We start from the raw sequence: 22,323 nt of genomic DNA, 5'->3' as shown, positions 1-22,323 counted from the left end.
AGGCTGGTCCTCCACCTAGGCTGAGTCTGTTGGGGAGACTGAAGGGCAGTTGGAGTCGACCTGACAGCCCGTACCTCCTCTGTCCAACCCAACTCCCCATCTGCACTGGGGTATTTGCATGAAATGCTGCCCCAGAGCCTGGGCCTCAGTGAGGCTCGGAGCCACAGGCTTAGGGCTGTCATTGTGGCCACATCCTTCTTTGGGTGACTCTGGTTTCCTGGTTCTGAGAGGCCCTGCTTCACCCCCAACCCCCACCTAGTTGTCCAAAGATCCCTCAGCACCTTTGTTAGCATGGAGACCCAGCCCAAGGATCTTCATGCTGGCCTGACCGTGGGGACCTGGTGGAGGATATTGCCTGAACCCAGAGTGGGAAAGAGGTCTTCCCTGAGGTGCAGCTGGGGAGGCTTCATGGAAGATGTGATCAATGGACCAATGGCGGACTCAGATACTGGGAGTGGAGACATGGCTAGCCTGTGGTTTCCTGGAACATCCCTGGCACAGTCGGGGCCAGAAGGGCTGAGCAAGGTCCTCCTCCAAGAAAAGTCAGAGAGAAGGCCACAGAATAAGTAGGAATGGAAGGATATGCCTAAGGAGGAGCTATGCGGTCATACAGCACCAGCCTGGGACCTCCCCAGCCTGCCTCCGTTGAAACTGTTGACAACCATAACGGGCATTGAAGAGATGGTTTAGTACATAAAAGCATTTGTGCGCAGGCACAGGACCTGAGTTCACATCCCAGCACCTGTGTAAAAAGCCAAGTGTGTCACATGAGCCTGCCACGCCAGTGCTGGTGTGTTTGTGTGTCAGGAGTGATCGCCGGGGTTGCGGGCCATCAGCCCAGCTCCGTGGTCAGTGAGAAACCCTGTCTCAGGGGAGTAAGGCAAAGACTCATAGAACAGAACACTCAACGTCCTGCTCTGGCTCCGGTACACATGTGCAAGGATGCTGCACCAGTACACACATGTGCACATATAACACACACACAATAATAATAATAATAATAATAATAATAATAATAATAATAATAATGGTAATATACATCTCATAATAGCAGTAAACATTTATTGAGGCCTCATGTAGTAAGACTTAAGTGGATTTTCTCTTTTACTGACTCTTCCAAAGAGTTACTACTGTTGTCCCTGCTGTATGTAGATGGAGAAACTAAGGCACAAAGAGGTTGGACGACTTGCCCACAGCAACAGACCGGACATCTGAGTGGAGGTAGCCTGGTCCAGGGCCTGTAACACATTCATCAGCCAGTGAGGAGCTAAGTACACGATTACCCAGAAACACCCAGAAAGGCAGAAGACCCCCTGGGAGGATGGAGTCATGATTACCCAGAAATGCCCAGAAAGGCAGAGGACTCCCCACCCCCACGCCAGGAGGATGTCATCCAGCTCTGATTCCCTTTCTGTGGTTCAAGGACATGGTGTGTCTGATGGAGAATCTACCCCACCCAGCTGCTCTGGTGGCAGGAATGCTTGAGCACAAACCCCCAAATGTGACCTTGTTCAAATGCACAGCGAAAGACGGTGGATGTATGAAGGCCAAAGGCGTTGGAGGTCCCAGACTCTCTTCCTGGTCGATGGGCCCTCAGACAGGTAACAGCTGCATTTCCAGGGGCAATTTTGGAGCTAATGCCTTGGCGCACAAGCCAACAGTGCCCCCTACTGTCCATCGTGGGGAAAGCACTGTCTGTCTCCCACCTGGTCTGACAGGCAGGTCTAAAGCTGTGCAGATTCTCTCCCATTGTGGGCAGAGTTTGTAGATTTTGAACACACACCGTCATGTCCACCAGGAAAATCCGGTCCTACACAATGATTTAGGAGCCCTCAAACCCAGCTGGCTCTGTTTCCGGGAAGAGACAGAGGCCTGGCTTTGGCTGCTGGTCTACACCACCTGTGGGGGCTAAGGAGGGCAAGGGCTGGATTTCTTGGCCTTTGGAAAGATAGAAAGTTGAAGTCGTCATCAGTTGGGACTGACAGAAGGAAGAGTGGCCCCAGGCATAGGCCACGACAGTGTGAGTATCTGTAAGTGCTGAGCAGGTGTGATCCAGCCTGGCGTAGCCTCCTGGCTCGCAGGCCCGTGCTCTGTCCATAGCTGGCCAATGGAACTGCACTCAGGTATGAAGGACCAGGACAAGGATCCGCACGCTGTCTTCTGCCCTAGGTAATTCTGAGAGGTGAAAAGGATCCCTGGAGAGTACAGCGGACTGTGGTGTTCCGCAACCAGCCCACCGCCTTCCCTGGATAAGCCAGGGCTGTGGGCTGCTGGGAGTAGGCGAGGCTGAGGCTGCAGGCTGGGAGCTGGATTAGTGTGTCATCTGCGAGGAGCTGACTGCCTCCTTCTCTGCCTTGGCTTTGGCATCTGAGTAATGCCTCTGTGAGCAGAACCACAGGAAGAGGAAGAAACCTGCAAGACAGGCTGGTCAGTGAGAACGTCACCAGAACCCAACAACTTCCTGTCGCTGGGGGACAGAGGGACAAACCCAGAGGGCACCTTCATGCAGTTCCGAGGCAAGCCTCTCCTCTGGGCAGATGTGTCCCCAGACCAGCTTAAATGGAGCTGTGGGCTCAGTCATCATCCACCCCTTGACCTAGAGCCCCCCAATGACTAGCCCCTCCCAGCGCCCACCGCCCTGCAAGCTCCTGCAGCCTACCATAGAGCGAGTTGAAGATGGTGAAGAGGAAGAGCTGAGGCAGCAAGAAGACACTGATGGAGAAGAAGGCCAGGGCCCAGGTGGTGCCCAGTAGCACAGTGAGGCCCAGCACCATGACAGTGTCCCGACAGGCCCGGGGGCTCAGAGCCTTCTCCCGAGCCCGGAGCCTACACAAGATGCGCAGAGCACAGGCCAGCACCACCAGGTTGAACAGAAATGTTAGGCCACCATAGCCCATGACCAGGACCCTGTGTACCGTGGGACTGCTCACCCAGCACCTGAGGAGAGGAGAGAGGGCCACGATTAGCATGACCCCAAGACCTGCACGAGGTCAGGTGCCTTGGGGGCCTTGGGACCGACTCTTATCCATGCCTGGTCTCGCTGGCCCAGTGATTGTAACTTGCCTGATAGTTCATATGCCCAAGCCCCTCGCCCAGCTTCCCATCAGCCACCACAACAGGATCATCCGGCACCTCCACCCACTCACTGAAGGGCCTCCTTTCAGCCACGGCGCCTCAAGCCTCCTCCCCTCCTCACTCTGCTGCCTCAGCTCCTCCATGCCAACCTGACCAATGTCCTAGTAGGTCACTGGCCCGGGCTCTCACTCTGGAAGCTTCCTCTTCCGTTCTTCCCACTATCATTATCTTGTCATCACCTTGGTGCAATGGGACACACCTCCCTAGACATGTCCCCACCGAGAACTGAGCAGTTTGTGACGCACAGCCCCATGGTTTGGTGGGTAGATGATCCAGTATGAAAGAGCTGTGAAGAAGATGAGCGAGCCGCAGGGAAATCCCACAGAAGGCACTGAACCTGGGGGTGCCTGCTGGGCCCTGACTTGGGCCTAGGCCCTCCAAGAGGCCTTGGGCTTTTCCTGTCTAGGACACCTTCAAGACAGGTGCTAATCTTTGCTTAGGTCAGAGCATGCCCTAAGGTCAACATGGGTTATCCCAGGCGCTCCTCATTACAGACCAGGGGCAGGCACCTAACCATCTCCATCCCACAGTTAAGGTTTCTGCTCAGGAGCTCAGGCTGGCTGGGGCAAGGGAGGAAACTGAAGCCCCTTGGTCTGGGCCCTGAGTCTGAGTTCCTGTCACAATCATGTATCTAGATACCCGCTCCTGGGGCCCTGACACTGGAGTCATGGTGTCTTTGAACATCATTTGCAAGAGCTATGCGCATTGGTAACCAGCATTATGCGTTTTCCTTTGCTTTTGCTGCTACAGAATGTTCTAGCATGAAGGCTCTACCACTGCTTGCTACTCCAGCATCCCTGTTACGTGACCAGACTATGTTTGAAAAGTGCTTTTTAAAATGTCATTTTAGTTTAGGGATGCAGATAGATGAAAGGTGGGTAGATAGGTAAGTAGATGATAGATAGATAGATAGATAGATACATACATACATACATACATACATACATGGATAGATAGATAGATGATAGATAGATAGATAGATAGATAGATAGATAGATAGATAGATACATACATACATACATACATGGATAGATAGATAGACGATAGATACATAGATAGATACATACATACACACACATATATACATGGATAGAAGATAGGTAGGTAAGTAGATAGGCAGGTAGGTAGATAGATAGGTAGGTAGACAGATAGATAGGTAGATGGATGGATGGATGGATACATGGATACATAGATGTTAGAGTTCTATGAGTTTTTAATGGAAGACAAAAGTCACCAAAGCAGGATAACAATCTCCTGAAGGACAGAAAAAGGTAAGAAATGCAGGGACACTGGTTCGTAGTGCAGATCCCCATTTGTCCACTGCTGTGTTCCTGTCTTGGGGACATGACAATTAAGCTCTTCTGTCCCCACTGCACGTGATATAATGAGGTATATCTCTAAAGGGGCTCACCCCTCAGCAACATCCATGTCACTTCCCACTCTTCCCCAAACTCCCGGTGACAGCCGGGCGTTGGAGCTGGACAATGTCTGGGGAACCTGGACAATGTCTGGGGGACCTGGACAATGATGGGGGACTACTCTGGAGCTGCTGGCAGGCCAAGTCCCAGCTTTTAGTTGATAGCTTTGGCTCTCATGGAAGAGTTCTGGAGCTGCCTGTGCCTCAGTTGCCCTATTGTGACACAGGGCTGGCAGTGGGGCTGAGCCCTCACTGTGAGCGTTGAACATGCTCATCCACCATCATGCCTGTTCCCATGAACCCTGAGCCATCCTGAGCTGCCGTGGTGGCTGGACTGCTGGCTCTCCAGACGGCTTCATGAGGGTCTTATTCATCATTTTATTTATTGTTGTTATATGTGCATGGTGTGTAGGAGTGTAAGCATGCATGCCATGACACACACAGATGTGGGGGTCAAAGGGCAGCTTTGGGGAGTTCGTTTTCTCCCTCTACCATAAGTTCTGGGGATAGAATTCAGGTTGTAAGTTTGGGCCTTTACCCACGAGTGGTCTCACTCACCCTCCACAGGGGTCTCCTCCACTACTGTAGCGTACCCACCTGTTGGAAGTGTTTTATCATAACAATAATCTTGATGTCCTCAAATGTAGAAAGCCACACACAGCAGAGTTTGTCTTCCTCTCTGCTGCCTCCCCCCGCCCCCAGGCCCTGTGGAAGCTGAGTTCATCCCCCTTAGCATTATCCATGTATCCATCCATCCCCCAGGTCCCACACCGGCCGCATGGGAGCTGGGGTGCTGGCAGTGTCCTGTGTTCTGTGCAAGGAAGAGCTAAGCTGAGCCTGCCAGCTAAGCAGGGTGGCCTGAAGACAGCAGTCAGGTGCCAGCTGAGCTTGGCAGCTCTGGTGCCTGCACTGGGTAAAACCACAGAACCAACCATGTGGCCATGTGATATATGGCCAAGTGTTGCCAGGACCTCCTAACTCAGTGGGTCTGAACCCCCACAGCGGTGACATATCTGATATCTACATTACAATTCATAACAGCAGCAAAATTACAGTTATAAAGCAGCAACGAAAATAATTCTATGGTTGGAGGTCACCACAACATGCGGAACTGTTTAAAAGAGTCGAAGCATTAGGAGGGTTGAGAACCACTGTAACTGGTCCTGGAGGCTCAGCAAGTATCGGTGTCCACTCTATGGCTTCCTAGTCCATCAGCACAGAGCAGGCATCCCCTCCTGCAGAGACCTCAGGGACACGGAAAGGGTGAGAAGAACCCACTGGGATGCCCGCCCCCCAAAACCATGGCTCCCTCTCTGCCCCTCAGCCATCACTTCACCCTAGAAAGCCCAGGCCCGCATGGCCCCTTAATCTCACTAGGCACTCACATGGACACATTCTGGAAGGCTGTGCCGTTTTCCTGGCTAGTAAAGAAAGAGATCTCGCGGGGCCCGTACACTGAGCTCTTGACCACCAGAAGAAGCAGCACCAGGAGGGCGGGAAACCCTGAGGGGCGAGACAAAGACAGGAAGCCCCCAGATGAGCTGGCTCTGGTCCTTGGGACTGCTGGCCGAGGAGGGGAGGATGCACACTGTCCTGGGCTTCGGCCCCACACGGGCGCCGGCTTCAGAGCCAGCTCGGTGGTCTTGGAGGAGGCTCATCTCCAAGATGTAGTCCGTGAAACTCCAGAGCTGGGTGGCAGCAGCGGTGGTGGCCCCCTGGGAGGCAGCAGGGAGCGAACAGGAGGTGGGGGCGGCCGGGGAACTTGAGAGGAAATAGAGATAATAACAAGATGGACTGAGGTGGTTGCAGGCGTCCATGGTGGCGCTGCTGTGGCAAAGGGGGAGGAGTGAGGGGATGGTGGTGGGGTGCAGTGAAGGTGAGGAAGGGGATGGGGATAAAGGGGGTGGGGTGCTGGAGATGGGAGTAAAGGCAGGTGTGGGTGGTAGAGGCAGGGACCTGGGGGTGGTGATAGTGGGAGCAGGGGACTGGGGGTGCTGAGAGTGGAGGTGATGAGGGTCCCAATAGCAGTGATGATAGTGTTGGTAAGGCAGATAGGGAGGTGACGGTATGCAGGAGCAATGGTGGTGTTGGGGGTGGAGGGGATGGTGGAGCTGATGCCATGGACGGAGATGGAGTTAGAGATGCTGGAGAGAACTTAGTCAGATTGAAAGGGGTGGTGAGTGTTGACGGGATGGTAGCTCATGCTCATGCAGTTGTGGTCACTGGGACAGGCAGGAGGACCTGGGGTCAGCACCCTGGACTCGGGCAGCTCCAGAGGCAAGTGAGACAGGTGTCCCTTACCCCAGCCCAGCGCGCAGAGCTTGAGCAAGTATCGGTGGATGTAGACATTGTAGACGCGCCCCAGGAGAAGGTAGAGGTTGAAGCCTTCGATGGCCATCCAGGTGAGGCAGCTGAGCAGTGCGTAGTGTAGGGTGGCAGCCAGCACCAGGCAGACTGACCTGGGCACTGTGGGCGGGGCCATCTGGGAGCTCAGAAGGAAGGTGACATTCAGGAGCAGAACAGAGCCGTGCAGGTTCACGTGGATGCGTGAGGTGGAGTCACTTTGCTTCCTGCGGGTGGGACATCACTCAGACAGTGCCACGGCCTGGCCCACAGATGCACAGTGATGGGGGAACTGAAGCTAACGGGGAGAGACGCAAGAGCCGCCACACTGTTAGGATGGCGTACGCTCTGTGACCCTTCCCTCTGAGCAACCCACCTGCTCCGGAAAGCTGAAGGAAGACACGAAGCGGCAGTAGGGTGGGGGGCCGGGCAAGGCAGGAGTTACCTGGTGTGGGCATGCAGGAGTATGGTGAGCAGGGAGGCCACAATGGAGACGCTGCAACCCACCAGGGAGATGTACTCAAGGGGCACCCTTAGCTCAGCGGGCACCGGGTCTGCAGAGAGCTGCTACAGAGGAAAAGGAGATGAGGATCCGAAGCATAGAAACGCCCAGCTCTCTCTGGGCGCCGCCAGAAAAGCCTCCCAGGCCTCAGTTCCAAGTTTCCTTCCCCACAGCCCAGCCCAGTCCTGCCTTGAATGAAGCCACAGCCTGCACTGTGGCTCTTGTAACCCCCATCCCCCTGAAAGCACTCCGTGCACATAGGCGGGGCACCCTTCTCCCACTGCATGGATAGGTACAACAAGTCTGGGCTGAGACTGGGTGAGGGAGGCTCTTGAATTCCACTGGTCTGAAGGTGCTGGCAGCGGTGCTGTTATCCCCCAGGGCATCCCAGCTGAGGGCCAAGCCAGGATGGAGCTAGCATAGTGGAGGGGTAGAGATGGAATCCTGTCTTAGTGTGATTTCGCCCCTGGATCAAGCCATGCCTGAAGCCTAACAGACTTGTGAAGGAAAGCAGGTCCCTAACTTGACTTGTATGACTTAATCATGGGAGGGTCGGGCTCACCGCCCTTTACGCTGTCTTCAGCCTTGCTCCTGTGCCACCTCTCAGGGGCTCCCGAAGCTCCCATCCCCGTCACTCAAGGCGCATGCCCACATACCATGAGAACGGCGAAGTAGGTGAGGTGGGTGCAGCGGCAGAGAACCTGAGAGGAGGAGGGCCGCTCTGTAGAGCAGCCCTCGGGGCTCCAGGCCCCCCAGCTGCGCTTGGCGGCTCCCTCCTTCCAGAAAACACAGGTTACTGTGTACCCTTCCTGCAACGAGACGTGCGAGTCAGTCCAGGGGTGCGGGACAACATCCCATGTTAGGGGCTGGGAGCCCGGGGCCCAAGGGAGATTCAGCTGCACCACTGTCAACATTCTGTGGGTGCTGGCTGGGCTTTGACAATCCCAGAGGCCAGCCCCACTTCCACCACAAGTTCTCAGTGTCCTGGACAAGTGGGCAAGCTTCTCTGAGCCTCGGCGTATTCATCTGCAAAATGGACCCTACATATCCAAGTCACAAGGTTAGCAGAAGCACAAAAGGCCACTCAGCCTTCAGGGTGGGGGTGGCAGTGGTGGCCCTTCCTGTGGTAGGTCTTCTATAAGCCACTGTTTGCTACCTCCTCACAGACCCAGACATCATGAGAGACTCATTTGCAGCCAAGCCCTATGACGGAGGCAAGGGGTGTGACGCAGACACACGATGGAAAGCAGAAGAGGAGCGACAGACAGAAGGAGGCCTTAGGGGACATGGACTGAATGGAAGTGGAACGGGACACTCATTCCAGAGGGAAGGGCGCTGGCAAGGCTCCGAAGGCAGGAGGAAGGGTCACCGAGAAGATGAGAATGAAGCCTTCCTGACAGACTGAGGCGGACAGAGCCAGAACACAGACTCTGGACTTCTTCACAGGGAGGCAGGCAGGCCGGGGACCCAGAACGGCATCAGGACTCATGTCTCCCGGCTACTCGTCTCTCTTCCAGCATCAGCACCAGCCCCACCCCACCCCATGTGGCCCAGCCTAGCAAATCCACACATCTCATCCTCCTGGACACAGCCTGCCTCAGTCACAGACACGTGAGTCAGTCAGCCCTTTTGGAGCCCTGCTTTGCACTGGTGGGGAGGAACCTTAGACGCAAACCCAGTGTCTTCAGCATCCATCTTCCCATAGGAATGAAAGCCAAGGAAAGCATTGCTGAGAAGACTAGAGAAGACGGAACTTGACAGTATTATGTCTGTGCCTGGATCCAGCCATACCTGAAGGTGGAACGCCCCTGAACATTCCATTGATAGGAACACATAAATCCCCTTTAGAGCTTAAGCTGGCTCTCTAGCACTAGCAACTGAAAAAAAAAAATCATGACAAAATTCTTTCTTCACAGAAATTTTCGAAGAACAGAGTTAAAGTTGTTTCCCATATGGTGCCACGATTTTCAGTTTGGCCAAAGCAGGGTTGACGGGAAAGCTTCAGCGGCTGGGGCCCAACAGTACCAGACTTTGGTTGTGCCAGAAGCTGATGTTGACCGGCTTCTGAAGGTTGTTCACAGGCCTGTGGTCCAGCTGGGCCCCCAGGACATAGTTATTGAGCAGGGATGAGTTACTATCATCCTGGAAGGGCAGGAGAAAAGAGGGTAAGTAGAGGGGAGCCAGAGAGAGCCCGTATGAGATCAGAATCCTCATCCCAGCCCCTCCTCCCTGTCGCCTGGAGTCAAACTTCTGGGCAGGCCAGTGAAGGATTATCTAGATCAGGTTAGATAGGCCTGTGCCCTCCTGCCCACCATGATGGACTACATCCTCAAACTATGGGCCAACAAATTCTTCCCTAAGTTGCTTTTGTCTCTCCCTAAAGCAGGTAGGGAAAGTGGGTCCCAGAGAGGCAGTGACCAGCTACAGTTGCAGTGAGCTGGTCCCCACTCCCGGCCCGACCCGTGACACAGAAGCCTCCTTAACCACCCTCTGCTGACCTGGAAGAGGTCTGCGGTGTAGAAGTAGATGCAGACGAGCCGGAGCTCGGCAGGCCTGGACGTCACACAGGCCTTCTTGGTCAGCTCAGCAGGGAACTGCATGGCATGTGGGGCCCAGGCCTGGGGATGGCAGCAGATGGGCTGAAGCCTACTGATCAGAGATCACGGATCCAGTCCCAACACCTTTGGGCTCCCTCCCCATTAAACAGTACCAGGCCCCACCTCAGCCCCCCACTTTCTGACGGCACCTCCTCCCAGACCTCCCCACCTATCTTCGTTCCCTGAGGACAGAACCACCCCAGCACGCACGCACACACATACACGCGCACGCACGTGCTCGCACTGGCCAAGTATCCTGCCCTATTAACACCAGAGTCTTAAAAGGACACAGGTGGTCCTGGCTGCCACCAGCCCCAGGGACCTGCCCTCCACCTGCCTCCAAGCAAAATCAGGATGAAGGCCCTGACCACGAGGAATCATGGAGTACCTCCTCTGTCTGCTCTCTGCAGAGGAAAGCAGAAGAGGCAACTCCCAGCTGGTCAGGGCAGAGCGTGGACAGGGGACTAGGGTACCAGGCAGTGGGGGAAGATCTTGACCATAAGCCCCTGCAGGACTTCCCTATCTGCCTCTGACCTGGGAGGCATTTGTCAGGGTGGCACTGGACAGGAAGAGGCCAGGAAAGTCACAACCCAGCTTGAAGACCAGAGACTGGATGGAGTTTGTCTGCAGCGTCAAGTTGTGCCCGCGGAAGCTGGCGTTGAGCAGCATCTCCTCCAGGCGATGGATATGCCTGGGAATGGGCAGCAGTGGGGGAAGAACTGGAGACAGCCTGGGGGTGGGGCCTCCCATCCCACCCAGCCCTCCCACCGTTACATCTCTACTCCCCAACCCTCCAAGCCGCCCTGTGTAACCCATGTCCCCAGCCCACGTCTTAGAGCCCCTGCCTAGGAAATGCATGGACCCATTTGACTCAACTCTTCATCAAGGGTCCTTACTAGACAATAAACTCTGGGAGGGCTATGGCAAGCCTCTCTTGAAACTCCAGACCCTGGTACCAGGCACACAGTGGGTACTCACACCGCGGGCATTCAGTCACCACAAGCTGAATGTGTGTATGGCTGAGGGTGCACCTGACTCACCTCACTCTGGAAGACAAGGTCCGGCCAAAGGGCCGCTCAAGGCGCTTCATCAGGTCCAGTAGCTCTGACAGTGTTTCTGCGGACAGTGGGACTCAGGCCTTGAGCCAGCTTCTCAGCACCCCTCCCCCAGGAAGCCATCACCTACCTGCTGGGATACTTTGAGCAGCCAGAAGGCACAGGCAGAAGAGAAGGGACCTGTGTGCATCCATGTCCTCGGCTGGTGTCCTCTTGGCCTTGGAGAGGGGATACCATGGTCAGTACCTCTACCTTCTAGATATTTGTGTAACCCCCCAGCTTCCTCTCCTCCTCCTCCTCCTCCTCTTCCTCCTCCTCCTCCTCCTCGTTCTTCTCCTTCGTTGTTGTTGAGATAGGATCTTCTGTAGCCCAGGCTGGCCTCAAACTTGCTAAGTAGCTGAGGGAGACCTGATCCTCCTGCTCCTTCCCCACAAGGTGCTGAGATTGCAAAGCTCATCACAACACCCACCAGTACTGAGGCTCAAACCCAGGGCCCCATGCATGCTAGGCAAGCGCTCTACCAAGCCAGCTCCACCCCTAACCCAGGACGGTCAGCTTCTCCTCTACTTCCCCAACTCCTTCATAAGGAAACTCGGGCGGAGGCCAGAGTCTGTCTTGGCTTGAAGATGGCTGAAGCCAAGTGTCCTTGACCCCAGAAAGTCTGACCACTGAGTATAGCTGCCATTAGCTGCTCAACCGGAGCGTCTCCCTGAGGGTTCCCACCTCAATGGGTTCCGGGTGGGGTCCACTAAGAGCAAGCAAGGCATAATTCTGACCCATCCTGTCACTAACTGTACAAAAGGGATCTTCTCACATCCTTTCCCAAGTTTATCTCTATGCTGACAGACCTTGCCTAGCAAGTCCAAGGCCCTGGTTCAATCCCCAGCACCTCAGAAAAAGAGGAAAATAGATGAATGAATGAACTTCTACTTAAATACAGTAAGATTATGTCTGCCCCCAAAAACCCTTCCAAAAGGAGGCTGGACGGATCAGATAAGCACAAAGCAAAAGGCATAGTGACACACGCCTTTAATCCCAGTACTCGGAAACAGAGGCAGGCAGATCTCTGAGTTCGAGGCCAGTCTGGTCTATAGAGAGTTCCAGGACAGCCAGGGCTATGCAGAGAAACCCTTGTCTGGAAACACAAACAAACAAACAAAAAAGATAATTTTTTAATTAAAAAAAGCCACAAGACAGAAAAATGGGGAGGAGGAGGACAGCTGAGATTTCTCTAGTGACATCGAGCAAATGACTGCCTGGGAAATAAATTTCACAATTTTATCTATTATTGCGATGGGGAAAGGAGGGGGACGTGGGAGAGATATGGGGAGCAAGGAGACACCAGCTAGTTCAAGGCTCATGGCCTTGCAAGCACTTGAGAATGGGAGGCATCAGGGGCCTCTGAAGAGGGGGTGGAAGATGAGGCTAAACACACGATTTAGTCAGGGAGACAGCCCGATGGGTGAGCCCTTGCCACATCAACAAGAGACCAGAGTTTGCATCCTTAGAACCCTTGTAAATACTGGGTGAGCAAAGTGACCATCTGTCATTCCAGACTCAGAAGGCAGACAGGGGATCCAGAGAAAGCTGGCTAGGTGAACCATATTGGTGAGCTCTCGGTTTGATTGAGAGCTACTGCCTCATTGACTATGGACGGGAGGGAGAATAGATAGGTAGGTAAATAGATTAGGTGGATGGATGGATGGATGGAGAGATAGAGAGACAGATAGGTGAATAAATGAAAAAATAAATTAATAAATTTGAGTCTTTTGTTTTGTTTTGTTTTTTTGAGACAAGGTCTCACTATGTAGCTCTGGCTATCGTGGAACTCATGGTATAGACCAGGCTGGCCTCAAATTTACAGACAGCCCCCTGCCTCTGCCTCAGCAATGCTGGGATTAAAGGCATGGTTACCATGCCTGGCCTTACAACACTTTTTTTCAGTGATATGGCAGCATAATTCATTTAGGCCAAGAATCTCTTTGATATAAGAATCTTGATAGAAGAATAAAATAATATGGCAAAGATTCCATGTACGCTGTGTCTGAATGAACTTGGTCCTTTTGCCAAGCAAGTGGGATGAAGACACCCATGACTGTTGGCCACATGTGCTGTTTCCTGCTTTGACATCACAGCATCAGACCTTAATGTTCCCAAATTGTGGATCTGTGCTATAACTTCATTCAGTAGAACGCAACCTTGAGCCCCAAAGGGTGAAAATTCGGGAAGAAAAACAATCCTTCACACCGCTGAACGCAGTACACACAGTCTGTTTCTGCCATCATCTGTTTAGAATGTGCCTAACCTGATCAGAGGGACTGACTTCTCAGTAAATTACTTCAGGAATTAATTAAAACTATTAAGGAAAGAATTTCTACAAATAGGGCCAGGGAGATGGCTGAGACAGTAAGAGAGCTTGCTGCGTGATAAACATCATGACCAAAACCATCTGGTTGGGGGGCATTTCAGCTTACAGCTTACATTCCATCACGGAGGGAAGTCAGGGCAGGAACTGAAGCAGAAGCCGTGAAGGAACATGCTTACTGGCTCACTCCTCCTGACTCCTCAGCCGGCGGCGGCGTTCTTAGAAAACCCAGGACCACCTGTCCATCGAGACACCACCCACAATGAGTTGGGCCCTCCCACCTCATCGTTAAGCAAGACAATACCCCACAGGGCAAGCTGATGCAGACAATTCCTCAACGGATGCCTCCTCTTCCTAAAATGATTCTAGTTTATGGCAAGTTGACAACAAAACAAAACAAAAAAACAAAAACAAAAAACAACTAAGCAGCATTCCGCACAGGCCTGACTGCCTGAATTCCTTGAGCAGAACACATGCTAGAAAGAGAGAACCCACTCCCAAAGGCCTCCCTGATCTCCACATGCATGCTGTGCAGAAGCATGACTACACACACACACACACACATACACACACACAAAAAAAATAAGTAAATAAATAAATGAATAAATGTTAAAAAAAAAAAAATAAAGCCACACAGGTGTCCACACTCACACATGTGCCTGCACACTCGTGTGCAACATGATAATTAGAAAGAAAGGAAAGAGCTAGCTTGGGGATGGACAGACGGCTGCACAGTCAAGCGTGCTTGCCCCGTAGTCACGAGGCTGGCATCCGGTCCCAGCTCCCCTGGCACAGTCAAACGTGCTTGCCCTGTAGTCACGAGGCTGGCATCCGGTCCCAGCTCCCCTCTAACAAACCCATGTTCCCCACGAGCACCTGTAGCCCCAGTGCCAAGTAAACAGAGGCAGGGAGATCTCTGGGGTTTGCTGGTTTCCAGCCTAACCAAGGCATACGCACCAGGTTCAAGTGACCCTGCCTAAGAGGAACAATTAAAGAGGATGTAGAATGCCCCACACTCTCTTCTGGCCTCTGTGTGCACGCATGTGCAAACTCGCACACACAGAGACAATAGTGAAGATCTTTTTTCTTTCTTTTTTTTTATTTTTTGGTTTTTCAAGACAGGGTTTCTCTGTGTAGTTTTTGGTTCCTGTCTTGGATCTCTCTGTGTAGACCAGGATGGCCTCGAACTCACAGAGATTCTCCTGGCTCTGCCTCCCGAGTGCTGGAATTAAAGGCGTGCGCCACCGCTGCCCAGCGGTGAAAATCTTTTATAAAAATAAACTGTTCCAGCAAGATGGTTCAGTGGGTAAAGGCACTTGCCACTATGCCTGACAACCTGAGTTAAATACTCAGGACCCACATGGTGGAAGGAGAGAACTATCTCTTACAAGTTGTCCTCTGACCTCCACACATGCACTATGAACTATACACACACACACACACACACACACACACACACACACACACACTTACACAATAAATAAATGTGTTTTAAAAGTTTAAAGCCTAGTGCAGCAGTATGTCTCAGCACTATGGAGGCAGAGATCAAGCAGATCTTCGTGAGTTCTAGGCCAGCCTAGTCTACTTAGGGAGTTCCAAGCTATGCAGGGAACTGTTTTTTTGTTTTGTTTGTTTTTTTTAATAATAATAATTTCGGGGCTGGAGAGATGGCTCAGTGGTTAAGAGCACTAGCTGCTCTTCCTGAGGTCCTGAGTTCAATTCCCAGCAACCACATGGTGGCTCACAACCATCTGTAATGAGATCTGGTGCCCTCTTCTGGCCTGCAGGGATACATGCAGACAGAATACTGTATACGTAATAAATAAATCTAAAAAAAAAATTTAAAAAAATAATTTCTAGAAGGAAGTTGAAGGTCTAGAGAGATGGCTCAGCAGTTAAAAGCACTTGTCAAAGGACTTGAGTTCCGTTCCCAGCACCTACATGGCAGCTCACAACCATGTGTCACTCTAGTTCCGGGGGATCTGATGCCCTCTCTGCTAGCCTCTGCAGGCAATGAGCTCACATATGGGGTACATACATATACATGTGGGCAAAACACTCACACCAATAAAATTAAAATTACAAATAAATAAATGCTTTTTAAAAAGGAAGGGACTTAAAAATGTCTACTAATAGAGGGATAGCTGAATAACACAGGGTTCAGTGGCTCCTGGGAAACAGCTAACAGCTAGGCAGTTGTGTGTGTGTGTGTGTGTGTGTGTGTGTGTGTGTGTGTGTGCGCGCGCGCGTGCACGCCTGCCTGCGTGACAAGCCAGCACTTGTGGTGAGGGCCAGTGGTAGAGTGCTCACCTCATCCATGCAGCCTAACTAAACACACATCTACCACGAGAGCTTGCAGTAGCTCTTGAGTGTTCGTCTGAGAAATAAGAACATGTTCACAAAGCAATCTGAACACAAGCGTTCACATCAGCTTCATTTATAACATCCCAAAATTGGGGGACTGGCAAGACAGTTTCAGTGGGTAAGGGCACTTGCCACAAAAACCTGGTGACCTGACTTCAGTGCCTGCAACCCATGTAAAGGTTGGAGAGAACCAAATCCATGAAGTTGTCCTTTGACATCAACGTTATTTCAATGGCACATGTGCATCCTACTTGTACACGCGTCATATAACTGTAACACAGCCACGCCGTGAGGTCTAAGTGTAACACAGCCACGCCATGAGGTCTAACTGTAACACAGCCACGCCGTGAGGTCTAACTGTAACACGGCCATGCCTTGAGGTCTAAGTGTAACACAGCCACGCTGTGAGGTCTAACTGTAACACAGCCACACTGTGAGGTCTAACTCAGCAATTCAGAGAAATATATATTAAAAAAAAAAAAAAAAAAAAAAAAGCCGGGCGGTGGTGGCGCATGCCTTTAATCCCAGCACTCGGGAGGCAGAGCCAGGCGGATCTCTGTGAGTTCAAGGCCAGCCTGGGCTACCAAGTGAGTTCCAGGAAAGGCACAAAGCTACACAGAGAAACCCTGTCTCGAAAAAATAAATAAATAAAATAAATAAATAAATAAAATAAAAAAAACAAACAAACTATATACTTGTCAGGTACGGTAGCATGTGCCACTAATCCCAGCACTTGGAGGCAGAAGTAGGTGAATCTCTGTGAGTTTTGGGACAGCCTGGTCTACCTAGTAAGCCCTGTCTCAATAAAAGCCAACAACAACAACAAAACTATATACTTAGATGGATTTCAAAGGAATTCTACTGAGTAAACAACAACAACAACAAAAATCTATCAAAATGTTAAGACCGTGTGATGTGACCAGCAGAACATGCTTGAAGTGGTAATTACAGAGACACGGATGAGGTCAGCGGTTGCCCCAGGCAAGGGAGGACTCTGTGCGCTAGGAAGGGGGAGCCCGAGGACCAACGAGGTGACGGAGCAGTCTGTGCTGTGACTGTGTTGGCTGCTCCAGGAGTTTACATTTGATGAACTGCACAGAACTCGATCCTCACCCACACTGTACTGGGGTGTAAACGAGCACACTTTGAGCTGGTGATCTCTGTGAATCGCACCAAAGTCAACGGCTTGGGCTAGAGAGCACACTACATGTGTGTAAGATATCACTACAGGAGAAAAACTGGTGAAGAACACACAGAACTTTTCTGTATGATTTTTTTTTTTTTTTTTGCAAGTACCTGTGAATTTGAAACTTTTTCCAAAATTAGCAGTTAAAAAAGGAAAGCCAGGGACGTAGCTCAGTGGTAATTGCTTAGCAAGCATTGGGGTTTAGTGATTACCAGTGATGAGAGAATACGCTAGATTAAAATTTTACTTTTTGAAGTTAAAAATGAGCAGAACATAGCATTTTGAGTGAAAGAGATTCTGAGAGTCATACAGGGCTGGGGTGTGACTCAGTGGCGGAACACTTTCCTAGAGCAGGCAAAGCCCTGGTGATCTTCAACACAAAGGGGGAAAGACATGGTTTAGGCTTGTACAAACTAGGGCCAGGAGAGGCAGCTCAAGCAGTTAAGAGCACTGGCTGCTGTTCCAGAGGATACAGGGCAGCTCACAACCACCTGGAGCTCTGGTCCCAAAGGACCCAGCACCCTCTTCTGACCTCCCTTGACATCAGGCTCACAAGTGGTACATAGACATAGATGCAGGCAAAACATCCATACACATACAATAAAATAAAAAATTTTAAGGTTGTAAAACAATGTAATCCCACCCTTGCAAAAACGAGTCGCATTCCTTCCATGTGTGAAAGTGGGACGGTGTGTATCTGCGTGGGAGCCTTGTCTGGGTTCCTAAGGTTTGCCTGTATGTTACACTTGCACAGGTCTTGGTTTCTATTTACTTTTTTGGACAGCTTAGACATTTACATCTTTCAAATACAAACAGTAAGTAAAGAAATAAATACGAAAAGCTATAAAATGCAAGGCTGTCTTCCATTCTGCAAGCCCAGCTGCTCAGTCCCGGGCCAGTGGCCTGCAGGAATACTGCCTGCCTTGGAGTCTGCTCAAGCTAGCTTCCAATGTTTGTTTATACAAACACAGACGAATGAGACTCCTGCCATGTGATATACAAAGTGGAGCCTGGGCTGTCCTGTTCCGCCTTCAGCCTTTTCTCTTGAAAACACATCTGGGAGAGTCTGCTGTGGCTGTACCCAGGGATGCCACCTCTTCAACTGCCTGTGCTAATGTTATCTTAAGGTCTCACAGGCCTCTGTCAATAGCATTTAACGGGACAGGGATTCTGACGCCCTCTGCTGGGTCTATTGCTCTGACAAACAAGCAGCCAGGCTAGGGTGTTTGTCAGTGGTAGAGCGCTTGCTGAGCATGGCCAGGCCCTGGGTTCCATCCTCAGTGCTGCTAGAAACGAAACACAGTTATCACTGTATGTGCGTTCCTTCCAGCGTGTGCAGGTTCGCCATTTGCACATCGGGGCACAATGTACCTTCCACTTTCTAGGAAGTTTCCGTAATAGGAAAATCAGCCCCTGTCTATTACATGAGCATAAATAGTTTCTAGTTTGACATATATTTTTTTTAACACCACATGATCCTTTATTTGTGATGTGGAAGCATCATTTTTAATCTTTCGGGTTTTGAGGCAGAGTCATACTGTGTAACCTGGGCTAGCCTCAAGCTCACTGTGTAACTGAGTCTGGCCTCAGTCTTAGTATCCTCTCACATCCACTTCCCAAGTTCTGAGATCACAGGCATGCACCATGACACCTGGTCTCTTCTGTGGTGCTGGGGATCAAACCTAGGGCTTTATGGATGCTAGGCAAAGCACTCTACAAACTGAGCTACAGTTCTAGCCCCCAGTTTTTAATACTATGTATTAATATAGAAGCCAGTCTTAAGAGAGGAATCGAGCTGGGATGCTAGATTGCGTGATTCGCTTACCTTCTTGAGATCTCGGGGAAGGGATGTGGGGCAAGCTTTGGGCAGACTGAGGAGGCTTTGGAAGGGACAACATGAACTGTTTCCAGTAAGACAGCCAGGACCTGGTAATGCAGAGACCTCAACTGTGAAACTATTAATGGGGAAACTGAAACCTGTGGGCAGAAGAATTTGACCTCAAGAGTCTGGGTCTAAAGGCTTGAGTCTCAGGCCTTGGCCATGCTACTCCCCCCAAGCGAACAGAGAGAGGAGCAGCCTGACTCCACATGTGACTATAAAAATCAAGGCCGGAGCAGAAGTCCCTCCCCCTCAGAACAGACAGAAGCTGCGGTTTCAACCTCATTCTCAGGGGCAAACCGCTACCTTTACGGCTGTCTGTAAACTCAGGTACCCTTCCTGTCTCTGACAAGCAGGATCCATGCACCACCACCACCCTGCCCCCTCAGCCATCAGGTTTCTAACCCTGTAACTCATTGCTTGGAGCCCCCTGGGAAACAGGAATCCCTTTCCTGACTTTCCAGATGGTTCTATGAGACTGCAAGACAACATGATGCCACAGAAGCAAAGGGTCTGCTTGGGGTTCAGCAACAGCTTGGGGGTCCCTGTAGCCAAGCTAGGACCCAAACCTGGGCTCCAAATTCTAAGCCAGCACCGGCAGCAGCTTTCCAGAGGTGGCCCGAGAGCCGTCACTGGAGGTAGACAAGTACACTCTATTCTAGGTCAACAGGGAGATTAAGATATATGTGAACAGAGAGCCGGGCGGTGGTGGCGCACGCCTTTAATCCCAGCACTCGGGAGGCAGAGCCAGGCGGATCTCTGTGAGTTCGAGGCCAGCCTGGGCTACCAAGTGAGTTCCAGGAAAGGCACAAAGCTACACAAGAGAAACCCTGTCTCGAAAAACCAAAAAAAAAAAAAATATATATATATATATATATATATATATGTGTGTGTGTGTGTGTGTGTGTGTGTGTGTGTGTGTGTGTGAACAAAGAAAAGAGCTTAGAAAGCTGTGGGTTTAATAAGCAGCCCCACTATCCAGTGCCCAGGCTGTGTGACCCTGGGTTAAGAACTTGGTCTCACTGATCCTCTAATTTTCTAGTGTGTAAAATGAGGCCAAAGAGACCTATTTCACAAGAAGAACTCAAACAGCCCCTTCCAGAATCCTTACTTGTGGGAATCAGGCCCTGCCTTAGGTCTAGTCCTCTAACCAAAGGCCTTGAGCAGGAATGCATCTGTGCATGAGGCTTGGGAGCCCTTGCTTTCTCCCCAGAACAGATCGTGTACCCCAGCAGCACCAGGGCATCCCACCACAATGCTCCTATCCATACATGCTCCCTCAAACAGCTCCTCCTGCTGACCACAGGCGGGGACCCTGACTCTGGCTTCCTCCAGCTGCCTCCGGCCTGGGTGAGGAATGGGCCAATGAGTCAAGCAAACTACAGCCCAGAGAGATGCCACCACGAGCCTGTGTCTCTGGTGAGCAAGGAAGTCCACAGCAAAACACCAGGGAGTTTGACCCACCTTGTCTAGAGGCCCTCTCTCTCTCTGAGATACTGTGTCCAAGCTGCTCGGGAGCTTTACCAGCTCCCATTTGCCGGGCACAGGCTCTGGGATAAACCCCATGCATCTGACTGTCCACCCTCTGTCACTCAAGACTCAGGTTACAGGACTCATCTCATTTTATATATGAGAAGCCAGGGTCCAAGAAAGCTAGGCCCTAAAATATAACCATGCCTTGACTTCAGTGGCCACTTCTGAAAGCAGGGGTTCTTTGCAATCGGGAGGAAATGGGTCCCTAGCTCAGTACTCCTGGGACATCATGAGGCCTGTACACCTGGAAAGGGGCCTACGGGATCTGTGGATGTGGACCAGTGGGTGGGAGGGTGGAGGGGTCAGGGCGACTAACCTGTGAAGCTGCTCCAGCCACGGCCTCACTGCTGTCTGTGCTCAGGCCTCCAGCGTCTGCAAGGAGAAAAGGAAGTTGGGAGGAGCTGAAAATTGTGGTGTCTCCGTTCACCTCATCCCCCTCGTCCCCTGGTGTCTCTGGTCTCGCTTCACCCTATGCCCCTGCCTCACTTCTTCTTTCGTGGTAGCAGCCTGCTTCCTCTGAGCTATTGGCCAAACCAAGGTCTCCTTGATCTTACTCTGGGGCCCCTCCTGACTTCCTGGGGATGGCTATACCTCCAAAGAGGTGCCGGGAAGGACAACATGGTACCGTGGATGGTTCAAGATGCTGGCAGCTCTGTACCCTTCGGCAAACTATGGCTCCTCCCCGAGCCTCAGTTTCCCCACTTACAGAAAGGGGGAAATGGCCTTTGACTGACTTGACAGTTCATAGGATTGATCCAGAGACCCAAGGGAGGCTGGGAAATGTTGCCTGGTTCAAGTTCCAGGTACCCCATGGGCTAGGAGAGTTGGAGTAATGTCTTTAAACTGACTGAGCTTCAGTGTCCCTCTGTAAGATGGAGGTGCTGGTAGAAATCTCTTTGGGTGGGGACATATCCCCAGTAAGACCAACAAGGGTCACAGAGGCTCAGATGATAGCCTAGCAAGGCTAAAGATCCAGCTCCAGATGGCCCGGGACAGAGCTCAGAAGGTATGGCCAGAGCAGCAGAGGAGGCAAAGCTGACCAGCCTGCCCTTTAGCCAGGCAGACTCCACAAGCCCACCCTATGACACCAGCCTAGCTCTCTACCAAGCCCCAGAGAGAATGAGAAAGTGATTCAGGGATGGGGAGCACAGATGTTGTCCCTTGCCCAGCCTATCCAAACTCCCTGGGTTCAACCATGACCCAACAACATGCCCTTCTACTCCTGGGGGCCAGAGGGGGGGGATGGAAATAGAGACGCAGCCCAAGGGAGAAAGCAGGGAGGTCCCAGCACAGTGTCCCTTCCCTCGGCCCCCCTTCAAGTGTCAGCTCAGCCCAGCTCACAGTGTGTGCCAGGGGCTCAGAGGGAAAGGGGGCACCACCCCAGATGCTATCAGAGCCACAACTGTGTCTCAACTCCTTGGCCACACTCCCACTGGGTGACTTAGATAAGCATTTGCCCTTTTTGGATGTTGTTGTTTTTTTCCTTGTTATTGTCTTCTGTGGTACTTGGCCTCAACCCCAGGGCCTTGTGCACGCATGGCAAATGTCTGCACACTGAACCACACCCCTAGCTCCCCCGCCCCCATGCTTTATTTAGTTTTCTGTGGCCATTACAACCAGGCATCCACCTCCTGGCCTTTCACATCAGGGGTCTCCTGGCTGCCTCCAGGACTGAACTGCCAACTCCTTCCTGCTCCCCAGTGAGCAGCGGCACTGAAGGCCTGGGTAGAGTTCTGGCCCCCAGGCCCCCACAGCCCCTCTGTGTCCTACCTCCCTGTTCTTTCCCCAGCTTGGGATGCTAGTTACCCCTGCGTATAACACCTTAGAACTCACCTGCAGACACTCTCGTGTTCAGGCGCCAGAAATGGCTCCCTATTGCCTTCATGATCTACCCGCCAGCCAGTTCCTACTCCGGCCCAGCTCTGTACATGCCAGCCACATTCATGC

The 22,323-nt window shown here is 51.8% G+C and overlaps 1 protein-coding gene across 1 annotated transcript; it reads right to left on the bottom strand.

The window, feature by feature from the left end:
* Positions 1-1,045: 1,045 nt before the first annotated feature.
* Adgrg5 (adhesion G protein-coupled receptor G5) lies at positions 1,046-20,777 on the bottom strand. Its single transcript, XM_037206103.1, has 13 exons — positions 20,693-20,777; positions 18,790-18,890; positions 11,180-11,267; positions 11,035-11,110; positions 10,529-10,685; positions 9,896-10,015; positions 9,423-9,539; positions 8,054-8,206; positions 7,341-7,462; positions 6,854-7,122; positions 5,938-6,055; positions 2,660-2,937; positions 1,046-2,412 (listed from the first exon to the last, which is right to left on the bottom strand). The coding sequence occupies exons 3-13, from the start codon at positions 11,241-11,243 to the stop codon at positions 2,312-2,314; spliced, it is 1,575 nt and encodes a 524-aa protein (XP_037061998.1). The 5' UTR covers positions 11,244-11,267; positions 18,790-18,890; positions 20,693-20,777; the 3' UTR covers positions 1,046-2,311.
* Between the last annotated feature and the right edge of the window lie 1,546 nt (positions 20,778-22,323).

The sequence above is a fragment of the Peromyscus leucopus genome, chromosome 5 (assembly GCF_004664715.2).
Source record: "Peromyscus leucopus breed LL Stock chromosome 5, UCI_PerLeu_2.1, whole genome shotgun sequence".
In the NCBI taxonomy this organism is placed as follows: Eukaryota; Metazoa; Chordata; class Mammalia; order Rodentia; family Cricetidae; genus Peromyscus; species Peromyscus leucopus.
This window is presented reverse-complemented; position numbering and strand designations above follow the sequence as displayed.